Genomic DNA, 22,935 nt, shown 5'->3' on the forward strand with positions numbered 1-22,935 from the left:
TCCAGACCAACCATCTTTATTTAAATCCCCTATTGTTATCAGATTCTTGAAAGGTCTTCTAAATCAATATCCTCCAAAGCCATTCGTTATGCCGCAATGGGATTTGTCCTTAGTCCTGACTTTCCTTATGGGGTCCCCTTTTGAACCTATGCATTCTTGCCCCTTGAGGTATTTGGTTTTTAAAAGCAGTCTTCCTGATAGCTATAACATCAGCAAGGAGAGTGAGTGAGTTGCAGGCCTTATCAGTAAAACCCCCTTATACAACTTTTTATGGGGATAAGGTGGTGTTGAGGACCAAGGCTGCTTTCCTCCCGAAGGTTGTTTCACCCTTCCATTTGGCTCAGGCAATTACTTTGTCCACGTTCTATCCTCCGCCTCATCCTTCCAAAGAGGAAGAAAGACTGCACCGTCTGGACCCAAAGAGAGCGTTGAGCTTCTTTATCGATAGAACAAAGGATTTCAGGCTGGAGGATCAGCTGTTTATTGGATACGTGGGCAAGAGGAGAGGAAAGGCAGTCCACAAGAGAACACTATCCAGGTGGGTTGTTCTTTGCATTAAAATATGTTACTCTTTGGCAAAGAAGGATCCTCCTGAGGGCATTAGAGCTCATTCCACCAGAGCTAAGTCGGCCACTTCGGCCTTAGCCAGAGGTGTTCCTGTGGTCGACATCTGCAAGGCCGCAACTTGGTCGTCCCTTCACACTTTTGCAAAACATTACTGTTTAGATTCTGAGGTTAGAAGGGACGGCCATTTTGCACGGTCAGTGCTGCAGGATTTCTTGGTTTGACCATTTAGGCACCCACCGCCGGGCGTGGTACTGCTTTGGGACTCTATTCATGAGGTGAGGAATCCACAGGTAGTTGTATCCATCAGAAGAACGAGTTACTTACCTTCGGTAACGACTTTTCTGGTGGATACATTAGCTACCTGTGGATTCCTCACGGTCCCACCCGCCTCCCCGTTGCCTTTATGGTCTTGCCAAGTAATCCTTGAGTGCGCTCCTCTTGGTCTTTGAGGGTGCAATAGATGTATATATATAATATATTTATATATATATAGGTATATGTGTATATATCTTTATGTATATACTTGGTGTGTGTATATATTTTAAAAGAGAGAGTTTTATATATATATATATATATATATATATATATATATATATGTACATAAAAAGATTTACAGTTATTCATACAATGTGGTGTATTTATACAATATAATGGATGTTGCTTTGTTCTTTCATTGCATTGCCTGGTTGTTCTCATGCACGTAAAAAATGATTGGTACTGACGTCCGCACGTCGTCGAGGACCTCTTATTGCCTGTATGACGTCAGACGGCGTTGCGTGCGAGACAGTGACGTCCTCGTCGACGTGCAGCGACTAGTAAGAAGATTTCCGTCGAATGCTGGCGCCATGGGAGAATTCATGAGGTGAGGAATCCACAGGTAGCTAATGTATCCACCAGAAAAGTCGTTACCGAAGGTAAGTAACTCGTTCTTCCTGGCCACAGAGTGACAAAGGCATTCTCCCCATGTGTCCAGAAACTCGTCTGGTTGTGGCAGGCTTGCAGAAACTGGTCAGCCTAGCACTAGGAGTCGGACGGGTATTCAGGGGGCATCTCTAAGATGCCCTCTGGGTGCATTTTACAATAAATCCCACTCTGGCATCAGTGTGCATCTATTGTGCTCCGAAGTTTGATACCAAACTTCCCAGTTGTCAGTGTTGCCATTATGGAACTGTGGAGTTCATTTTTGACAAACTCCCAGACCATATACTCTTTATGGGTACCCTGCACTTACAATGTCTAAGGTTTTGCTTAGACACTGTAGGGGCATAGTGCTCATGCACATATGCCCTATAGTGCACCCTCCCTTAGGGCTGTAAGGCCTGCTAGAGGGGTGACTTACCTATGCCACAGGCAGTGTGAGATGGGCATGGCACTCTGAGGGGAGTGCCTTGTCGACTTAGTCATTTTCTCCCCACCAGCACACACAAGCTGCGAGGCAGTGTGCATGTGCTGAGTGAGGGGTCCCTAGGGTGGCATAAGACATGCTGTAGCCCTTAGAGACCTTCCCTGGCATCAGGGCCCTTGGTAGCAGGGGTACCATTTACAAGGGACTTATCGGGGTGTCAGGGCTGTGCCAATTGTGGGAACAAAGGTACAGTTTAGGGAAAGAACACTGGTGCTGGGGCCTGGTTAGCAGGGTCCCAGCACACTTTCAGTCATAACTGGCATCAACAAAAGGCAAAAGGTCAGGGGGTAACCATGCCAAGGAGGCATTTCCTTACACTTGGTGTTTGATTTCACTTCCACCTCACTGAGCTTCTCCACCCCTCACAATTGTAACCATCACACCATGAAACCCCTAAACCTCCTCACTGTTCTCAGTGATGGTTGCAGCAATTAATCTTTTTAATTCTTTTATAATGCACTGGACAAAAACAGCGCCCAGCTCTGCTAAAAGTATAGAAACATTCAAAAATATGTTTTTCCATACTTTAAAGATGCCCACCACGTTGGGTGACCCATTGAAATTGTTTTAATATTTTTTAATTGTTTTCTATACTTTTAGCATGGATGGACTTAGTCAGCACATAAGAAAAGCATATGCAGTAGCCATGTCCAGCATGCATTGCCTCAATGAGACCTGTTACCTTTGCCAATGCTTGGTAACTTCTTTCAGAGCAGCTGCCCTCTACTATCTTTGGCCTCTTGCGGATTGTGCCTCTAAGGGAGAAGACATTTGACGCTTGATTAGAGTAACAATCTGCACTCTTGATGCGTCAGTAGCTGTGCCCTGGTCTCTTCGGGAATTTGTCTTAAATATGAAGCTAGAAACAATTTAGCACTTTCTTTGAAGGAGTCATACAAGTCTTTCAGAAGTGCTTTTCTAAGCTTACAGGTTTGAAGCTTGTAAGCCATGCTATGTAGCACACAATATTTTACACATGTTTTGTACGATCTTTGGCAGAAATAAAATTACTTATCAGACTTTAATCTCTGTTTACAGACCCAGGAAGGATGAAAAGCCGATTTGGCCTTTTGTAATTTTAGCTTGTGACGTTATGGTTGTACACCAATCTCTGCAGAAGATGCCTTAACTTAATCTGTTGTACTACCAGCATTTTCAGTTTTGTCCCATTTTTTGGACTTTGGAGGAATGCGGGAGCCCTAAATGAATGGAGTATGAGCCATAATATAGGCTACCTCGTTTCCTTAAAACGTTTAGTTTATTTTTGTGATGAATTTGTTGTTCCTAACTTACTCTCTAAGTTCTTATCTCTAATGTGAGTATTGACTCTAGACTTTTGTTGTATCATAAAATAGTAAATGATCTAGAGTCAATTTGGGAGTAGAATCCAGTGAGCTTCAGGCATGCAGGGGAGGAATGCAGCCGTGGCCGCTGTCTAACCATTCTGAAGATAGTTACTCATTATAGATTGACAGTGTCCCAGGGTCATGACTGGGCGTGCAGACCCACCAAGACCAGAGAAAATAAGACAATCGTGGCAAGTCGTAGATAAGGGGGCTGTGGTCTAATGCTCAAGTTTGTACACTGAGAAACTAGTTCGGTCAGCCATTTGTTTTAAAATTTGTTACAAGGTTCCTCTCAAAGCAACTGGCAAGCCTCTGATGGCCTCCATTGGTTGGAGGTAACTAGCATGATTATAATACTTAAACTCTGGCTCAACTCCTTTCTTGTGTGTATAACCAGTTAATATCATTTAGTGCACCAACAACACTCATTTGAAAGTGAAGACTGCAGTTTATTCAACAGTTTTAATTCTCACAATTCGCCTGCGGACTGCCTGTAAAATGTTTAGGTCTCTCCTAGACAGTGCATGCGGTGTCTCGAAGAGAGATGTTGTACATGCCTTGTGGCCTTCAGCCTGCCGATAGGCTTCCCATTTGCTGGCTCCATTGTCACTCTCCTATTCTTTCTCCTCATTTGTCCATGGCAAACATGCTTCAAGCCTCTTTCTATTTTTAGCCCTCCCCTAGAGCATAAACTAATTTCTACTATCCATCCACTGCTCCCATTTTAGCCACTGTTTTAGGAGCTACTTTATTTGATTTTGAGCACTAGTCATGAGCGCTTGTGTTTCCACTAACTCTGAGTGCCATTTTTATTAACAGGCCTGCAAATCTAGTTTTTATGTTGTCACATTTACTGTGCATTCAAAGACCGAGATCAAATGGCAGACACTGTTTTCTGAGGGCACTTTTTCTGTGCCCAAACCCCCTTAGTTTTCGCTGCTTAACTCTTCCCCCACCCCCTCTCTCATTGCTGACTGCCCCTTCCGTCCATCACTACTTGTCTAGCTAGTATAGCGCCCCATGCATTTGAGTGCTTCGTTTTGCAGGCCCCCTGTCTACCATCCCTCTTTCCCCGCTTGCATTCTGTTGTTGCTTTCACTGTCCCTCCCACCACCACCTGCATTCCATTAGAGTTGCTTGCACCAGGCCTGTTCCTCCAATCCATTTTCACATTCCAATGGGTTCAGCCGCAGATGGAGGCGCTGTCTGTCCATGCAGAGATCTACTCCAGGTGAAGCTTTACATGGCTTGATTGGAGATACAGCCCCTCATTGATTACCTTGAGCACATCTGCTGGTTAAATAGAAAGGCTTCAGTATCCATGTTCCTCCCATCCCTTCAGCATTCCATTAGTCTGACTTGCACCCATCCCTCCTGTATTCCAATGGGTACAGCTACAGTAGGAAGCTGCCTGTCCCAGCAGACATCTGCTTATGGTGAAGCTTAACTAGGTAAACATTGCTTGAGGATGCTGTTCTTCGCTGACTACCAGGTCCATATTTATGCTGGGTAAATGAAAAGGTTTCAGTAATCCTGATTCACCACTGGTAACCCCATTCTCCTGAAGTATTCAGTATCACTGCAGTATTAGACTCTATGAAACATGAAATTAGAATCACAGCAGGCCCAACTTGAATATTCATCTGTTTGGGTTCGAGAGAACATGGGCTATTGACCAGGGAGTTCGTAACCCTGTGATTAGCCACGCAGCAAAGCGCCAAACACTTTATTAACCAGTGCAATACATAAAATAAAAAAGCATTAACATTACACGAAGCATACAGGCAAATTAGCTGATAGAGCAACTTTCTGTCTACCTCATAGAAGTGTAATTTGGAGGTGGCACGCTATACAAAAGAGCTGGAATAAATGAATGTATTTATTAGTTTAAAATGTACAATAATAACTATGACAGAATTACTGTTGTTCATATGTAACACACCCCATATACTAACATCTACATTGATGGTTTACCTATAAGCGCTACAACAAAGCCAGTGTTAAGCTTTTAACCAACTTCAGAAAATGTAAACCTGTGCAGGTAAATGTGGATTATGACTTGCAGGCTAACCACCATCTTTGTACCAGGTACCCAACCCCCTGCATTAGCTAATGATGGGAAAATTGCCTGTTTGAAGTGTGAGCAATGCTATGTGATGAATTTGTCAACCACGGAAAAAACACTAGATCTGAACAGTTCAAAATACGGCGATATCAATGTGCAGTATTCACGAAGATCGGAATTTGGGTGGACTCTGTCATTTTAACGCCATGTTCCAAACGTTGTTGAATTGGTTCGTCACTCAGCTGAAGACATTGACAATGTGGCGTTATGGCATTTTGGAAATGGGGAGCCAGGTTTGAGTCTCAGCTCTACATCGTGTGATTCTGCAGCAATAACTTAATCTCCCCCTGCTTAAAAAAAAAAAATGTGATCTCGTGTGAAATAACTGATGCTAATGTAAAGTGCTTCGAAAACTTCAGTTCGAGATTGCGTTACACAAACTGTCAAAAAGCATCTTCTTTAAAAAATTAAATAATAATTGCGCTCAAGAACCCAGAACACTTCTCTGCCATTGAGAGAGGAACGGGAGGTGGAAAACAACCCTTTGCTTTAGACAATAAGTTTACATTTGTATTGAAACAGGTCCAGCGTGAAATGCAGGGCCCTTTATTCTAATATACCGCCCGACAGCACTGCCCTGCATGTGCCTACAGTCCACTTTTAGGTTTTATACACTGTTTCAGAGCCCCAAACATCAACATTACCTGATTGTCAAACACAATATTCAATGCCATGTGTCTCACAAACACCACATTAGTGTTTCATACACATACATTTGTCACATACACACAACACTTCACTATCACAAACACCAGTTGAGTGCCTTGCACATCAATTCTTCAGCCATACACATTACTTAAGTCATAACGCTTTTTCTCCCTTTACTTTCAGCCATGCTGCTCAGCAGCCACGCTGTGGTACAACATGGCTAAAGCACTTTGAAAAAGTAATTAGCTCTTGCACAGGCGTTGGACTTTTTGCCTTACGCAGGGTCATCCCTAGTCTTTTTGCCTCCTTCCTCCTGGTTTTTCTGACCTCTCGCTGTTGGCTCTAGGACTCTGAGCACTTTATCACTGCTGACCAGTGCTAAAGTGCAGGTGCTCTCCCATCTAAAGTTGGTATGATTGGCTTATACCTAATTGGCATATTTAATTTACCTATAAGTCCCTTGTACAGTGGTATCTCTATACCCAGGGCCTGTAAATTAAATACTACTATTGGGCCTGCAGCGCTGCTTGCGCCACCCACTGAAGTAGACTTTCAAACCTGTCTCAGGCCTGCTAGCGCAGGGCCTGTGTGCGCAGTTTTCTGCCACAGGGACCTGGCATCTAAACTTACTTGCCAGGCCCAGAACTCCCCTTTTACTACATGTAAGTCACCCCTAAGGTACGCCCTAGCTAGCCCTATGGGCAGGGTGCCATGTATGTAGAAAGGCAGGACATGTGCCATATTGCATGGCCTGTCCTGGTAGTGACAAACAGCCTAACTTGGTGTCTCACTATTGTGAGTGCTGCCATCTCATAGGATTGCATTAGAAATGCCCTGCCTTATGTGTGAGGGGTATTGTCTGATTTATGAGGGGTAGCATAGGCGTGTTTGGTATGGTTGTGATGGTGATAATAAATGCTGCTTACTGGTGTGGGTGTATTTTTTATTACTATCACAGAAATGCCACTTCTAGAAAGTGCACATTTATCTGTGCTTATGACTCTGGTGTTTTGCAGCTTGACTCCAATCCACGTCTGGGCAGAGTGACAGTTGGGGCTTTGTGCATACTTTTCAGACAGCCTGTACACAGGGAGTTTGGAGGTGTCACAGAGGTGCATCTGCATACTGAATAGTCTTCCTGGGCTGAGAGAAGGGAGAGGCGGGGCACACCTGCATTTGTAAAGACTGTGTTCTGGCCTCACACAATAGGGTTATTAACCCCCCCACTGATGTTTGGAGCCTGTGCTGAAAGGAGAGAGGGGGCACTCTCAGAACCAGTTGTAACTGGCTGGAACTTCCTCTCCCTACCATTGTAAAACACTGTAAGAACTGACTATAAGTACAGGGGAATTTTCCCCACGATTTTGAGACTCTTGGAATCATCTTGGAACTGGACACCAAAGGCTGAAAGGACTCACCAGGAACCGCCATGGACTGCTGCTGCTGTGCTGACCTGTGACCTGCCTGGTCACTGTGAAGGACTTGCCACTTGCTGCCTTTCCCTTGTGCTGGCCTGTAGCTGGGCCCTCCACCTGAGGACCTTGTCTTAAGATTCTGCTCCCCAGGGGCTGGGTGCTGTGGCCCCTGACCCCTGCATCCATTTCTTCACGAGGGGTGCTTCTCTGTGGTTGCGGCTGCCATAGCGCTGATTGCAGTGCGCTTATGGAGCCTTGGGAGCTCGTAGGCTCCTTGCTGCATTGTGCCCCTTTAAATAAGATCACCTTAGCGGCCCGGGAAGCGGGAAGAACACTCGCGCACTGCATCGGGTGCAGGCGAGTGTCTGCTCTGGCCCCAGGAGGGGTCCGATCTTCTTGTGGCTTCACGGCAGGACCAGGGGAAGGTGCGGGGAGTGCCCTCTTCCCCCTGGCCTCTGCATTAGGAGTAGGACGCTCCTTTTCTGCTGTTAGGTCAAACAGGCATTATTGTGCCTCCACTGGCCCTTTCACCAAGGGGGGGAGGCCCCCAGAGATCACGGGTCCCGGGAGGGGCCTGTAATTAAACCGGAGGGGCTGCGTGGTGCCCCCCTCCTCCCTAAGTTGTTTTTGCTGGCTTTGGCCCCCCTCGTGAGGGCTGGTTGAGGCCCTGGGGGGCTCCCAGTAATCACGGTCCCCAGAGGGGCATGTCTATAAAAGAGAGGAGGTGCATGTCGCCCTCCTCTGACCCCAGAGTATAAGGGAGGCCCCCGTTTTGCGCATAGGAGCGCCGGGGGCCCTATTGTTCGCCTTCTAGGCACTTGGAGGTGCCTTCATCCAACCAGGTACTGTTTAAAGGACCAATATAGTTGCAATCCAAAGTTCTTTCTACAGACTTTTGTTTGATTCATATATTACCTACCTGCGTTTGATGTTTTTACATACGTGTATGCAAATGTTCCTTTTATGGACATGCTTGCTAATATGTTTTTCTAACTTGCCATATGTTTTCTAATGTTCCTACTATGGGCATTTTATGATATTCTTATGACAAGTGCTTTGATGTAATAACGTGTTTTCCTTACTACTGCTTATGTTGCAGAATACTGAGTAACGTGTGTTATATGTGACTTCTGCTAGGTTGCAGAGTAACTAATGTGGAACGTTCTGACAACTGCTAAGGTAGCAGGATAGTACTGATATGTGATGTTTGGTCTAATAATTGCCTTGTGTACAATACAGTATATTTTCATATAAGCTGGTGTTGTGTTTCCTTTGTGGTGGGGATATTGCGTCACATGTGTTGTGTGTGTTGTGCAAACGCTTTACACATTGCCTCCAGGTTAAGCCTGACTGCTCGTGCCAAGCTACCAAGGTGGTGAGCAGGGGTTATCTTGGACGTGTAACTCCCTTGCCCTGACTAGAGTGGGTAAGTTCTGCCAGGCTGAGGTGCATACCCTAGCCAACCAGAAACCCCATTTCTAACAACAGGCAAGACCTATTGGCTTTGTCAACACTTGTTATTCATGGTGCTGAACATGATGGGGCAACAGTCTTTTCGTCCTCGTCGGGTGTGGTACAAGAATAGTCATGGGTAGGGCTAACTCACAACCATGTTTGTTGTTCCACGATGTGGCCTTGGGCTGCCAGTGCCATGTTTTATTGTGTCGAGGACACCCGCCGCTTCCCCATCCCTATCCACCATCATCCCCCCCCCCACCCTGCAAATCTCTTACCGCTAGCTCACTCTGCTGTCAGGCAACCCAATTTGAGCAGCTTCTGTTTACCCACCTTATGTGCCGGGGCATGGGGCCTATGGCTTCTGACAGTGGAACTTACCACCACGCTGCCCCAGGGTAAATGTCCCGAGGGGGCTTCCACCAACTTTCTTTTATATATTTTTTAATTTTTTACTCCCATCCTGCTATTCTCAGAATTTGTCTTGGGCCTTGTCTGTAAAGTGTACCCCCGTTTCCTGTTTAGTATTCCGGCTTTCTTAGGTTAATCAATTCATGACTGATGAATTCAGGCTTTTGAAAAATTTACTGACTGCTATCTTGAGTCTGCACCTTGTTCTCTGTACCACCCTCTGCCCACCTCCAATGTCATCTTTAGTATTAATTTGTTTCGAACAAACGATGGTCATCCTAACTAATATCTGTTAGACCTGACCTGACAGCCTTAGGGTGGTCACCCCTAACTTTTTGCTTGCCTCCCTCCACTTTTGAGTTACTGTTTTTGCTGGTTTTTAGACTATGCGCACTTTAGCACTGGTTAGCAGTGGTAAAGTGCATATGCTCTCTCCCTTTAAACAATGGATCACACCCAATTGGGCTATTTAATTTACTTATAAGTCCCTAGTAGAGTGCACTATATGTCCCTAGGGCCTGTAGATTAAAATCTACTAGTGGGCCTGCAGCACTGACTGCCACCCACTTCAGTAGCCCCTTAACCTTGTCTCAGGCCTGCCATTACAAGACCTGTGTGTGCAGTTTCACTGCCAATTCGACTTGGCATTTAAAAGTACTTTCCAAGCCTAAAACTCCCCTTTTTCTACATATGTCACCCCTAAAGTGTGCGGTAGGCAACCCCTAGGGCAGGGTGCTGTGTAGGTAAAAGGCAGGACATGTACCTGTGTAGTTTACATGTCCTGGTAGTGTAAAACTCCTAAATTCGTTTTTACACTAATATGAGGCCTGCTCCCTTCATAGGCTAAACTTGGGACTGCCCTTATACATTGTTTGAGTGGTAGCTGCTGATCTGAAAGAAGTAGGAAGGTCATATTTAGTATGGCCAGAATGATAATACAAAATCCTGCTGACTGGTGAAGTTGGATTTAATATTACTATTGTAGAAATGCCACTTTTAGAAGGTGAGCATTTCTCTGCACTTAAATCTTTCTGTGCCTTACAATCCACGTCTGGCTGAGTTTAATTGACAGCTCCTTGTGCATTCACTCAGACACACCACAAACACAGGATACTCAGCCTCACCTGCATACATCTGCATTTTGAATGGGTCTTCCTGGGCTGGGAGGGTGGAGGTCCTGCTCTCACACAAAGGGCTGCCACACCCCCTACTGGGACCCTGGCAGACAGGATTTAACTGAAAGGGGACCTGGTGCACTTCTAAGCCACTCTTTGACGTCTCCCCCACTTCAAAGGCACATTTGGGTATAAAAACAGGGCCTCTGTCCTACCATCTCAGACACTTCCTGGAGAAGAAACCTGAACCAGAACCTGCACCCTGCCAAGAAGAACTGCCTGGCTGCCTAAAGGACTCACCTGACTGCTTTCTGAAGAGGACTGTTGCTTTGCTGCTCTCTTGCTGTGCTGCAGAAATGCTCTCCAAGGGCTTGGATAGAGCTTGCCTCCTGTTCCCTGAAGTCTCAGGACCAAAAAGACTCATCTCCTGCAGCTGAAATCCCGGTGCGGCAAAAATTTGACGCACTGCCTGCCAAGAATGACGCACATCCTGCTTGCGGTGAAAAATTCACTGCACGCCGAGTCCGGAATGATTCAGCCCAACTTTGCGACAGACGTCGACAAAGCGCCAGCGACGTGGCCGGAACTTCAACACATGGCCCTACTGGATTGACGCAAGCTGACTCAGAACAACGCCCCCCCCGACTTCCTGAGAGGAATCGAGGCAGCACCTGCCATGCGGAATAAAAATCCATGTATCGCCTACCGGAATCTACGCAGCCCCTGTGACTTCGCTCCGCAAGCCCAGAATTCCATGCATTGTCCCTGGGGCGTCTGAAAACCTTGCAACCCGAAGAGGATCCAAGTCCGCGGGCCGGAAATTGACGCAACGTCTTCCTGAGTGAAAAATAACGCTGCAAGTCTGTGTGCAAAGGGGCGCGAAACCTACGCAACCTCACAGTTTTCCACGCATCTTCTCCTCTGCCGTCCCTTGTGAGGATTTTTCAGCGCAAACCAGATACTTTGCCCTGCAAGAGACACTTGTTGTTTCTAGGAGAACTTAAGACACTTTTTTATTGCTTTTACAGTAATATTTTAACTCTAAGACACTTGATATCACTTTCAGTGAAATCCCTACATTTGCTTATTTCATCTTTAATCGTTTTGACCTGCATTTATCCAGATAAATATTATATATTTTTCTAAACACTGTGTGGTGTATTTTTGTGGTGTTATATTGTGGTATTGTATGATTTATTGCACAAATACTTTACACATTGCCTTCTAAGTTAAGCCTGACTGCTCAGTGCCAAGCTACCAGAGGATAGCCACGGGATAATTTGGATTGGGTGCGACTTACCCTGACTAGAGTGAGGGTCCTTGCTTGGTCAGGGATTAACCTGGCTGCCAACCAAAGACCCCATTTCTAACAATATCCTACCTCTGTTAAGTCATGTTTAATCTTTAACAGCAGCTGAAGGATGAATGACCTTTCCGCTGTATGTACGAGTTGCCCCCACTTCATTTTAGGGACGCTCTACTGTTCTATAGTTGTGTTCCGAAAAATGGTACTGCGACATGGGTGGCTCCACACCACCCAATTTTGTGCCCTGGCTATATACGGGTGGCCAATCAGTCAGAAGTTGCTCGATATGACCTGTCCTCTACCTTTGAAGACAAGCACAGTATACCTCATCAATACCAACTTAACTCATTTGGGGAGATGCAGGGGTAACGGCATATATTCTATGTTATCTGAGTCCTAAGGAAGTCTTTGTATGCTTTGGTTTGCCATCTGCCGCCACCATTATGCTCTCTTGCTACATACCTATCTGTGCTACTGTGGTCGCCACCCCAATGAGAAAGGAGTACAAGAGAAATTGACATGACTACAGCCCTGCCTTTGCTAGTGCCTTATGCATTACTAGTGTAAACTGGAATTTGATGAGATATGAATCATCAGTGTGAACGAACAAGGCTGAACCCCCCACCCCCTCAGGCGAATCATCATGTATATCCTCAACAGGCAGACTAAGCATCTTTTGTGGTTGTTGAAGCATATTAACATGACTTTTGGGCCCTCACCCAACTGATCTGTCTTAAATCCCCTCAGTCAACTCAAACACCACATCATTCATTGCTGTGTCCCCAATTTGTAAGAACGTGTCTCCTGCTACATCCTTTACAAGTGTCACCAGTTTGCTCACTCTAAATGCTCCAAGTAATGCTAAGGCGAAAGCTGCCTTGAACAACCTGTCTTTAAATTCTGAGGCTGTCCCCTTTCTGCTGCAGCCAATAATACACCCGGATTCTCTAAGACTGACAGGAGCTGGATATCTTTCTTCACTCCCTTAAGTTGTCTCCAGCCTTTCATGGCTGTTTTTATGCAGTGGGAACTGCTGAGATCGTGACCCGCTTCTAGTTTTGCCATGTGGGCCATTGTCGCTAGTGTCTCTAAGACAAAGGATTGGACTTCTTTTGTGCATGTACCCACCCTGTAAAGTTCTCGACTACAGTGGTGCTGCTTTGTGTCTTTAAAATCCCATGTGCCTGTCACACTCTTGAAGCTGGCCAAGCAACTGCTGTATTTCTTTGATGTTCCTGGAGCTAGTGCATGCTAATTAGTTGAGACAAGTCTGGTCTGTCAGACTCTATAACTCTCCTGGGAACGGGGTCATAGTCGTCTTTTTCCATTTGAGGAGGAAGTGGAGGGGTTTACCTGGATCGCTGAATTTGTCAATCTGGAAGCAAGAAAGCACATAAGCCTGCAAATTATCTACCACTAGCATGTGCCTCACCCTGATTTCCAGATTCAATTCCAGCTGTAGCTTAATCAAAAACATACTACTGCCTTGTTATCTGACAATAAAGATAGTTTCATTTTGCTCAGGTGGTGCGACCATATAAGCATTGCCACTAAAAATGGGAATAACTCAACAAAAGTGATATTTTTTATGTAGCCCCTTTGCTGCCCATTGAGCTGGCCTTCTGATTGTGTACAAGGAGTGCCCACATATTGCTTCAAAACCCTGGATGCCAGTTGCATCTGTGAAGAGTTCAGTTTGACTTTATATCACCCATCTCTTCCTCCAGATTAATAGGGTGTTAAAGTGTGAAAAAAGTAAATGCCACATCATTAAATTCTGTTTCACTTGTGCCAATATTCTCATGTGGTGATGCTTCTTCTGAACACCTTTCATGACACGTGCTAGCCTTCTTGCGAAAGCTCTGCCTTCCAGTATCACCCTAGTGGCAAATTTCAAATGGCCTGCTTGGTTCTGGATTTCTTTTAGTGTTGCCTTTTCTTCTTCCCAACATCATCCTCATGTTGCTTTTTAGTGCTACTACATTGTCTTATGGGATTCTGGATGTGTCGTTAATAGGGCTCAGTTCTAGGCCTAGAAATACCAGTCTAAAGGTTGGTTCCATTATTTTATGTTGGCGCCAGTGGGATTCATAAGGATGCTGTTAGTTTATTGAATGTGTGTGGAACCCCAGTGCACTGATCTGTTGCAGGCACCTCAACAAGCAGTAAGTAGTGTCGCTTGCCCCCTCCGGGGAGTTGTTTGTGAAGTCCCCATTTCAGGACAGGGCTGAAGCACATGATATTACACAGCCTGTAGGCATGCCCTTGCCAAAGTAAAATTGGTCTTTGATTTAGCAGTCTAGCAAATGAAAGTTGTTGGGGTGAATGAGCAACAATCTAAAACAAATATAAGGCCTGCCTTGGCCACCACAGCACATTTTACTTTTACCCTGACCAGTTCTGTGGCATCACCAGTGGATGCATAGGGCACTATGCATAGGTCCTGACTGATAGCATCATTAACTGACTCTCCTTCTGGAAGTGACAGGATGGATTAGACAGTATTGGCCCTGTTTCTTCTTGGGTACCACTCCTAGGGAGTTATTACCAGATTATTAAAGTGGGTGGGGACTTTCAAATGGGCCCTTTATGTGCCCAGACCCACTCTCATTTTGTATTTTTTGTTCTACAACGCCTGAGTGCTCTGCTAATGATCTCCGGTTATCTGTAAACCCTGCAGTCACCACTCCCTCACATGGAATTTTAATTTGAAATCCTTATACAAATCCCTCAAGCAGCAGGTCATCTGATCTGTTGTGGTACTTGTTGAACAATTCTCCAAGTTTGGTTTTGTTTATTGCTGTGTCTGCTATGTGGAATTTGTGAGCCTCTGGTCCTGTCCCATGACCTCTCTCTCACCACTATTTTCTCTTGTGTGCCTGTTTCTTTTCTCCTGATCATTTCTTTTTGTTGCATTCCATGGTCCGGTGACCCAGCCCACCACATGTAGGCATCTGTCTAAACTATTAGTTTAGGCCCCAGGAACACTCATTCTACTCAAATTTCTGGGATATAGCTGGGTTGTTTTTTCTTCTTGCCTGGCTCTTCTAAATGGAATAAGGACTTGACCTGCTAACCCCTTAACTGTTGGCCATCCTTACTGCCCACTCCTTCCCCAACTGTTAAAATAAACACATTTTGAAAATGAGCAGTAAAAGATGGTCCATTCGTGAAATTTCCATCTATAACTTCTTGTCACAAAGGCTGATTTACAAAAGCAGTATACCATTACGTCCTTTAGACCTTCCTAGTTATGGGGATATATAGGGTTTGTAGAGTATAGACCAATTCATATGGTGAAATATGTAGAGTGAAAAATGAAAGCCTATGTATTTCTGACATAGGCACAAGATATGGAGTTTAGGAGTAGGGATTATTTGTAGATCTCAGAATTTGTGATTCAGAGGCCTTTTTTCAAAATGTCTTTTTGGCCCACTGGCCTATATTTGGAAATCACAAATGCAGCAAAATCCAATTGGTAGTAACAAATGTTCTACTATTCTATGTTTCCGTATGTCTCCTGGTGGAAATGGTACATCACCTTTGTAGGTAGACCTAGTGCCCGCAACAGGAAATGGGCCAAAATGCAACATGAATGTATCACATTTTTCCACTGAAAAGTTATTCTTTTTTCCAATATGAGTAGGTGTGGATTTTGGACCCTAGCTCAGGTGGCACCTAGGGAAACCTAGTAAACTTATACTTTTGAAAACAAGACACCTAGGAGAAATCTGGGGTGCAGCGACTTGCGTGGGCCTCATGCTTGCCACTGCTTCCTATCCTATGACTCCTTTCTGCTCACCAGCGCTGTGCAAGGATTCTCTCTCCTGGTGTGGCGTGCAGGAATCAGATTGCATGACCGATGCAGTTGGTGGTCCTTGCCTACTTCATTGTGGTTTCAGGTCCTTGATGCTTTGCTGGACTTGTATTCCTCAGTCCTGGCATCCCCAGCTGCTCCTCTTCTATCCTTGGTGTGCTGAGCGGGCCTCTGGCTGTTGATGGTGCCAAACTTTCGGTACTGGCAAATTCGTCCACTGGTTCCACTGCCAATGACTCTTCCTTGCCCGTTAGTGTGCCAGATACAGTGCTCCCATGCTCTTTAAATCTGCCTTCCTCAACTGCCCATTGGTCCTTAAGTTTGGTGCCTCTGCACTGTCATTGATTGGCACTTTGGCACCTTATTTCAACTTTGCACCACCAGCATGTTTGGTGCTTCGCACACTTGATGGACTATGAGGGCAGAGATGGCTCACCACCTTTACTTTCTACCAACGCCTTAATTTTATGTGTGCCCTCCATCTGTGGCGTGGGCCGTATTATATACTCATCCGCTAGCCCTGCTATGCGAACTGGCCTCCACTATTCTGTAAGAAGACGCTGCCAATTTACACAAATTATCAATTTATCTCTTGTCCCAGACACACCCAAAACCTAACTCATCCATTAAGGGTAGTATACCATAGTGCTATTCTGGTATGGAAACCCCTCTGCGCATTACCATGGAAGTGTGCATCTCATAATATTTAGCCAAGACCAAGCAAATAAAATGAATCTCCCTCTGTTTTCACTTGAATCTAATAAGGCAGAGATGTAACATACTTGGTATTTCTGAACACTGAACACTTTCTACAAATGATGGGCTGTCTGTTGTTACAGCTACATAATCTCCCACTACAAAGGCTTCAGGATTTGTCCGAATGAACTGTACCTAGGAGTAAGACAAACGAAGAGTCTTCGCAGATACTGGTATCCTATACAGACACACAGTGGCGTGTATCATGGATTAGTAGTTGCTTGAGTTGGGCCATTGCACATTTTTTGTTAGCTTTGGGGGTCCGATGCTCTCCTGCTGAGGCATAAGCATCTCTATCTCTCAGTAAAGGAATTCTGCCATTACTTAAACTTCCACCTCGAGAACACCAACAACTACACCACCACCACTCTGCTTGACAACCTCTCCAACCTCGGCCTCAAATACTCTGCAGTACACACACTCGACCCTATTTTCTCCGCCAGCAAACACGTCTCCTTCAGCCACACCACAAACTCCACTGGACAGATCACTGCTGCATTCACTTCTTCAAGAAACCCACAACACACCACCACCCACAACGGATTCCCCACCGCAGATGGAACAAGGTCACCGAAGACCAACTAGTCACTACCCTCGCCCGGAACCCACCCATCGACACCACCGACACTGACACAGCTGCCCGCAACTTCAGGCAATGAATCGACACGTGTCAACACGCTCGCCCTGATCAAAAATCCCGCCAACAGACGCACCGACAGAAAGGCCTTCTCGTAGACCGCCAACCTCCACGAATCTAAGCAGACATGCCGAAGACTCGAATAGAAGTGGTGCCATAATCAGACACTGGACAACCACACAGCTTTCAAAAACACCATCTGCAGACACCACCAACTCATCTGAACCGCCAAGAGAACCACCTTTAAAGAACGCATCAACAACGCACACAGCCACAAGGAGCTCTTCAAAATCGTGAAGGAACTCTCCAACCCCAGCTCCAACGACATCCCGCCATCACAAGACCTCTGCGACTCCCTAGCTTCCTGCTTCCACCGCAAGATCGTAGACTTCCACGACAGCTTCAGCACTCAGACCCATTCCCCCCTGCCCCCCAACCACCAACACCACAGACTCACCACCGACCAGCCTCCTGCTCTCCTGGACCACCATCAACGACAACTACACCATCGAAATCATGAACACCATCCACTCCGGCTCACCATCCGACCCATGCCCTCACCACATCCTCAACAAAGCAAGCTCTGTCATCGCATCCCAACTCCGGAAGATCATCAACAGCTCCTTCAAGTCCTCCACCTTCCCGGAGAGCTGTAAAGACGCTGAGATCAACGCCCTCCTCAAAAAAAACAAGGCGGACCCAAAGGACCTCAAGAACTTCTGGCCTATCTCCTTGCTCCCCTTCCCGTCAAAAGTAATCGAGAAGACTGTCAACCGGAAACTGACCCGCTTCCTCAAAGAGAACAGCACTCTGGACCCTTCCCAATCTGGATTCCGCAGCAACTGCAGCACCGAAACTGCCCTCAACAGAACCATACTGGACAATGGCAAAACCGCGGCCCTCATCCTCCTGGACCTCTCAGCCGCGTTCGACACCATCTGCCACCACACCCTACGCACACGCCTCAGCAATGCAGGAATTCGCGACAGAGCCCTGGACTGCATCACCTCCTTTCTCACCGGCGAACTCACAGAGTCCGCCTCCCTCCATTCCGCTCTGAAGCCACCAAAATCATCTGCGGCATGCCCCAGGGTTTGTCCCTCAGCCCGACCTTCTTCAACATCTACATGTCTCCGCTCTCTAACATCGCCCGATCTCACAACCTCAACATCATCTCATACACCAACGACACACAGCTGATCCTTTCCCTCACCAAGGACTCCACCAAGACCAACCTCCACGAAGGAATGAAGGCCATCACCGACTGGATGAAGAACAGCTGCCTCAAACTGAATTCCAACAAGACTGAGGTCCTCATCTTCGTCTCCACCTCCTCCGCATGGGATGACTCCAGGTGGCCTGCACTCTCGGATCCGCCTGACTCCCACCGATCACGCATGCAACGTAGGATTCATCCTGGACTTATCACTATCCATGACCCAGCAAGTCAACACCCTCTCCTCCTCCTGCTCTGCATGCTCTGAAAGATCTACAAATGGATCCCCACAGAAACCAGAAGAACAGTCACCCAAGCCCTCGTAAGCAGCAAACTGGACTACGGCAATGCCCTCTACACAGGAACCATGGCCAAACTCCAAAAAAGACTGCAATGCATTCAGAACGCCTCCGCACGCCTCATCCAGGACATCCCCCGCCACTGCCACATCACAGCCCACCTGAGAGAGCTCCATTGTCTCCCTGTCAACAAGATAATCACCTTCAAACTCCTCACCCACACTCACAAAGCACTGCACAACACCAGACCAGAATACCTCAACAGACGGCTCTCCTTCTACACCCCGACCCGACAGCTCTGCACCACCGACCTCGCCCGTGCAACTGTCCCACGCATCCGCAGAGCAACAACCGGCGGCAGATCATTGTCGCACCCTGCAGCCAAAATGTGGAACACTCTTCCCACCCACCTGCGTGTCACACCAAGGACCTCCTTACCTTCAAGAGACTTCTCAAGACTTGGCTGTTCGAGCAGTAGCAGCGACCCCCAACCCCCTTCAGCGCCTTTAGACCCTCACGGGTGAGTAGTGCGCTTTACAAATTCCTTGATTGATTGATTGTGTGGGGTGTTCATTTCAGAGCAGGTGCTGAAAAGCTGAGATCTTCTTAGGAACGGAAACAAGCCAGGAACATGAGTAAAAAGATTGCTTATGCAATGTGATACAGACCTTAAAACGGAGTGCAAAATGGCGGAGTAATGTGGGAAACTGCGAGTACCAGATTGTACTGGTATCTCACCGGGACCCAACCCCTGAGTGCTACAAATGCGGATGCTGCATTGTCTGCGTGCAGCCACACCTTCTCTTCTGACATGAAGTAATGTTTTCTACCTCTCGTGGTTTGGCATGACAAGTAAAGACGTGCACAAGGTCGTTTGTAAAACAACCTAGGAGGTTATCGTGCAGCTTGCTGGAGTATAGATGAGTAGTCAGTAAAAGGTTTGGCTGAAGTGTAGTATGGCGGTGAATAAATTCCAATGTCTTGTAAAGGCAATCACTAAAAGAGAGAGCAAAAAAACGTTTTTCTCCGTTTTTAGCCTTTTATATTTAAAGGTCATCAGCACTTCTTGAAAATGGAAACCCAGAAAATATAATGCTAACATCCAACAGTTTGAGCTGGATTTTCTGAGATATGTATTTGTTTTAGTCTGACTCAGCATTTGCAAAATACACTGTTTAATTACGAAGAGATGAATCTAAAGTTTGTAAAGGGATGTAGCGGAAGAGCCGGATTGTAGCTGTACTTAGGCCAAATACCTATTAACTCCTTAATGTCGGCACACCTCTATTACAAATAATTGTATATTTTGAAAATAGAAACAAAATAAATACAGACATAATTAAATATTTGTCACTGGTGGTGGGTGAATGCGTATGTCTTTGTTTAGCCGCTGAAAATACTTATTGTTTTCCTCTTATATCGGTAGCTCATAGAATAAACACTTTGATTTTTCTCCCTTGTTCCTTTGCTCCTCCCCCCGATCCTAACAAATACCTTGTGTTTTCTCCTTGGAGACCCTTGTACTGCGTCTTCCTTATGGGACCCCCGAATAATGTTTCCTTTACTCCTTAATGTGTTGCCCCATACCTTTCTTGTGGTCTTTCCTATTCTGAACGAGTGGGTTGAGTGCCTGCTGCAGAGATTTGTGCATCTTCGATCGGAATGACATCAGGGCCGACGCTGGGGTTTCTTGTTGGTGACGCTTAAAGAATCCGCGCTGTTAGGACGGTTGATAAGAAGTAATTGTGGCTGGGTCAAGGGGTGGGTGACCGGTGTATTGTTGTGTGCTGTACACTTGCCGATGCTGATGTGACGTGCCAATTCTGCAAACTTAAACATCGTTTCACTTCTTGCTTTTCATGATCTCCGCACAGTTGTAAAAGTCATCCTCTTTGTGTGCGTTTTCTGCATGAAGTACCGAGAAGAGCTTGTCCTTGAAAGACGAGGCCCACGACGCAACTGTTGGTTCGTTCGGGTGGCGGTCGGGGGCAGGGGAGGGGGAGCCCCTAAGTGTCTCTCTAATCAGACCACGCCGTGATAAGCAGTTGAATGTGCCCAGTCAGCGCCGTGAGCTGCGATGCCTGGGTCTGGTATGAACACAGCTCTTGTCTCCTCACAAAGAGCCTTTCAGAAGGCCTTGAATTGGAGCGGCGGGGCAGAACCGGGCACGGGCCCAGCTGCCAATTAGCGCAGGTGCACCTGTGGACGGGCTCGGCCGCAGCCTGCCATTATTGTGGTGTGTGCGTACGTCACGGGCAGCGAGGGGCTAGCGTGGTGTGCATACCCGGACTGACGACCTCTAACCTTTCCCTCCTCAGTGAAAAGAAGATCTTGGCGCCTACCTTCCAGGGATGTCCTGCTTCACCGGAGAGCATCTGTGACCACGGCTTCCCAACAAGCCCCAGCACCTACAAGGTTGGTTATTTGCAAGCAGAGGGCCAGTCGTGTTCCATTGATGTAGATGTGTTCGTGATTCAATAACGAAACTTTAATTCGATTACATTCTCCAGTGCTCGCTGCACGTTATGAATGGACGCTTGTTGATGGACATATCCAGCTTTAGACAAAAAGCCTTGTTCTCTGTGTCGTCACTTAGTATAGCGAAAAGCAGAGGTGTAACGCAGAACGATGAAGTTAATGAAAGATATCCTGTATTCATAAAGGCAAACATGATTACGTTTGTAAAGCATGCTTTAGCTAAGGATTTCATCCTGCTTTTCTCTGCTGTACAGCACAGGCAATCAAACGAACGACCAAAATGTAAACTTCAAATACATATGTAGAAAAGCATCCACAATATCTGCCCAATAAAGTGCAAAGTCTCTGAGGGAAAAGTGGCATGAAGGGGGAATGCAAGCATGCTCATGTGGCTACTTAGATTTAACAAATCATGTTTATCAATTTAAATGCAACTCACTTCATAACCTAGTTTTGCACTTTAATTGGTGGCAGATAAAGATCATAGCAAACTACTAGAAGTACTGCTGCTCCAAGGAAATCCAACTTTAATAAATCGCATCAATTTAGACAATTTGCTGGCAAAGTGCTATAAAAAAAATCTCACCTGATACCTCAGGGTCATTGTCTTCAGGTTCTCACTTACACCCCGATTTGGATAGGGATGCCAAAGTCCGAGTTTAAACAGGTTTTAGTACATTCAGACGACTACACATTGTAAAAGCACAAGCATGGCAGTCACCTTACAGTAGAGTGGTAATCATGGTACGAAGGACTGGGGCTTCGCGCTGTAGAGCAGTGCAAAAATTAACCCCCTTAGTGTATGTCTTATTGAGAAAAATAGTTTTTTTTTGGTTTGTTTACAAGGATTAGTTATGCTTTCACTAGATGCCAAAGTTCCATAGAATTAGCATGTAACAGTAGCACCTCCATTGATTTGCTGTGTGTCATTCAAATTTGGGTAACGTTAGACAAAAACACTTGTTGGTACACTACAGAACATCACTGATGTTGGTTGTCCTCAGAAGCCATAATTTTCAAACCGGATATCAGTCAAAGCTACATTTGAATGTACCCATCTCAGGTTTTTTTCTCCGCAGTCATCTAACTTCCACTGCTGCTCGTGCATGTTTAGCCTGCACCTTAGCAACACCTCCGGCACAGCTCCCCTCTGTCCTTCTGTTTCGGCTCAGGCACTATTCAGTCTCTCAGCTGCTAGTGCTGTTATGGAACCCAAATCAGTTGAGGCAGAGCGAGGGAAGCAGGGGGATCGGACATATTGAATAATAAATCATTCCACTGAGATCCATAGAGGTCGCCAGGGAAGCGGCTCCTGTATGTCTTGAAGTCACCAATGCAGAATGTGCCTCTGACCAAACTGGAGACCAGGCAGGCGAGACACTGCATCCTTTCTGCTTGAGTAGGCAACCAGAAGCGTGAAACTAAGGGGCAGTGTTTCCTGGTGCCCTAGTGCTGTGCTTAAGCATCAATAAAGAGTCTTTACATGCAAGTGCCGTGGTGGGCAGTTCTGGGTCCTCTCCTCTGCGTGCTTCCAGTGGTTACTAGCTGTAGGTGATGCTGAGCCTTACATGGCTCAGGACGTCTGTCAGTGAAGCCTCTGGTGTGAACAGCAGGTAGATTAAGTAACACGTTAAAAGTTATGCATGAGGGTGCTTCCCCATCAGAAGCTTAGCTAAAATACTGCAGAAAAGAAGGACTCTTTGACTGACCACCATGCAAAATGTAAAATGAATGTAAATGGAAAGAGATTAACTGACTTGTCCAGAATCACAGGTTGTTGACGTCACTTCCCCTGCACTTCTAAATTTCCTCCAAATATCACTCATCCGGATGATGACCTTTTAGTTGATAATAGATTGAAATGCTGCTGACAATGAGAACTTTGGACTAAGGCACCTTCAATTGCTTTACAAACTATTCACCTTTTATCCTGCACTGT

The 22,935-nt window shown here is 46.0% G+C and overlaps 1 protein-coding gene across 2 annotated transcripts in view; it reads left to right on the forward strand.

Annotated features, from left to right (window-relative positions):
* Positions 1-22,935, forward strand: part of LOC138246226 (C-Jun-amino-terminal kinase-interacting protein 4-like) — a 545,850-nt gene that overhangs the window by 146,546 nt on the left and 376,369 nt on the right. For both annotated transcript variants that reach the window (XM_069200626.1, XM_069200625.1), the window contains exon 6: positions 20,837-20,933. In XM_069200626.1, coding sequence (XP_069056727.1) covers positions 20,837-20,933 — 97 coding nt within the window. The remainder of the gene's footprint in view (positions 1-20,836; positions 20,934-22,935) is intronic.

The sequence above is a fragment of the Pleurodeles waltl genome, chromosome 7, assembly GCF_031143425.1.
Source record: "Pleurodeles waltl isolate 20211129_DDA chromosome 7, aPleWal1.hap1.20221129, whole genome shotgun sequence".
Taxonomy (NCBI): domain Eukaryota; kingdom Metazoa; phylum Chordata; class Amphibia; order Caudata; family Salamandridae; genus Pleurodeles; species Pleurodeles waltl.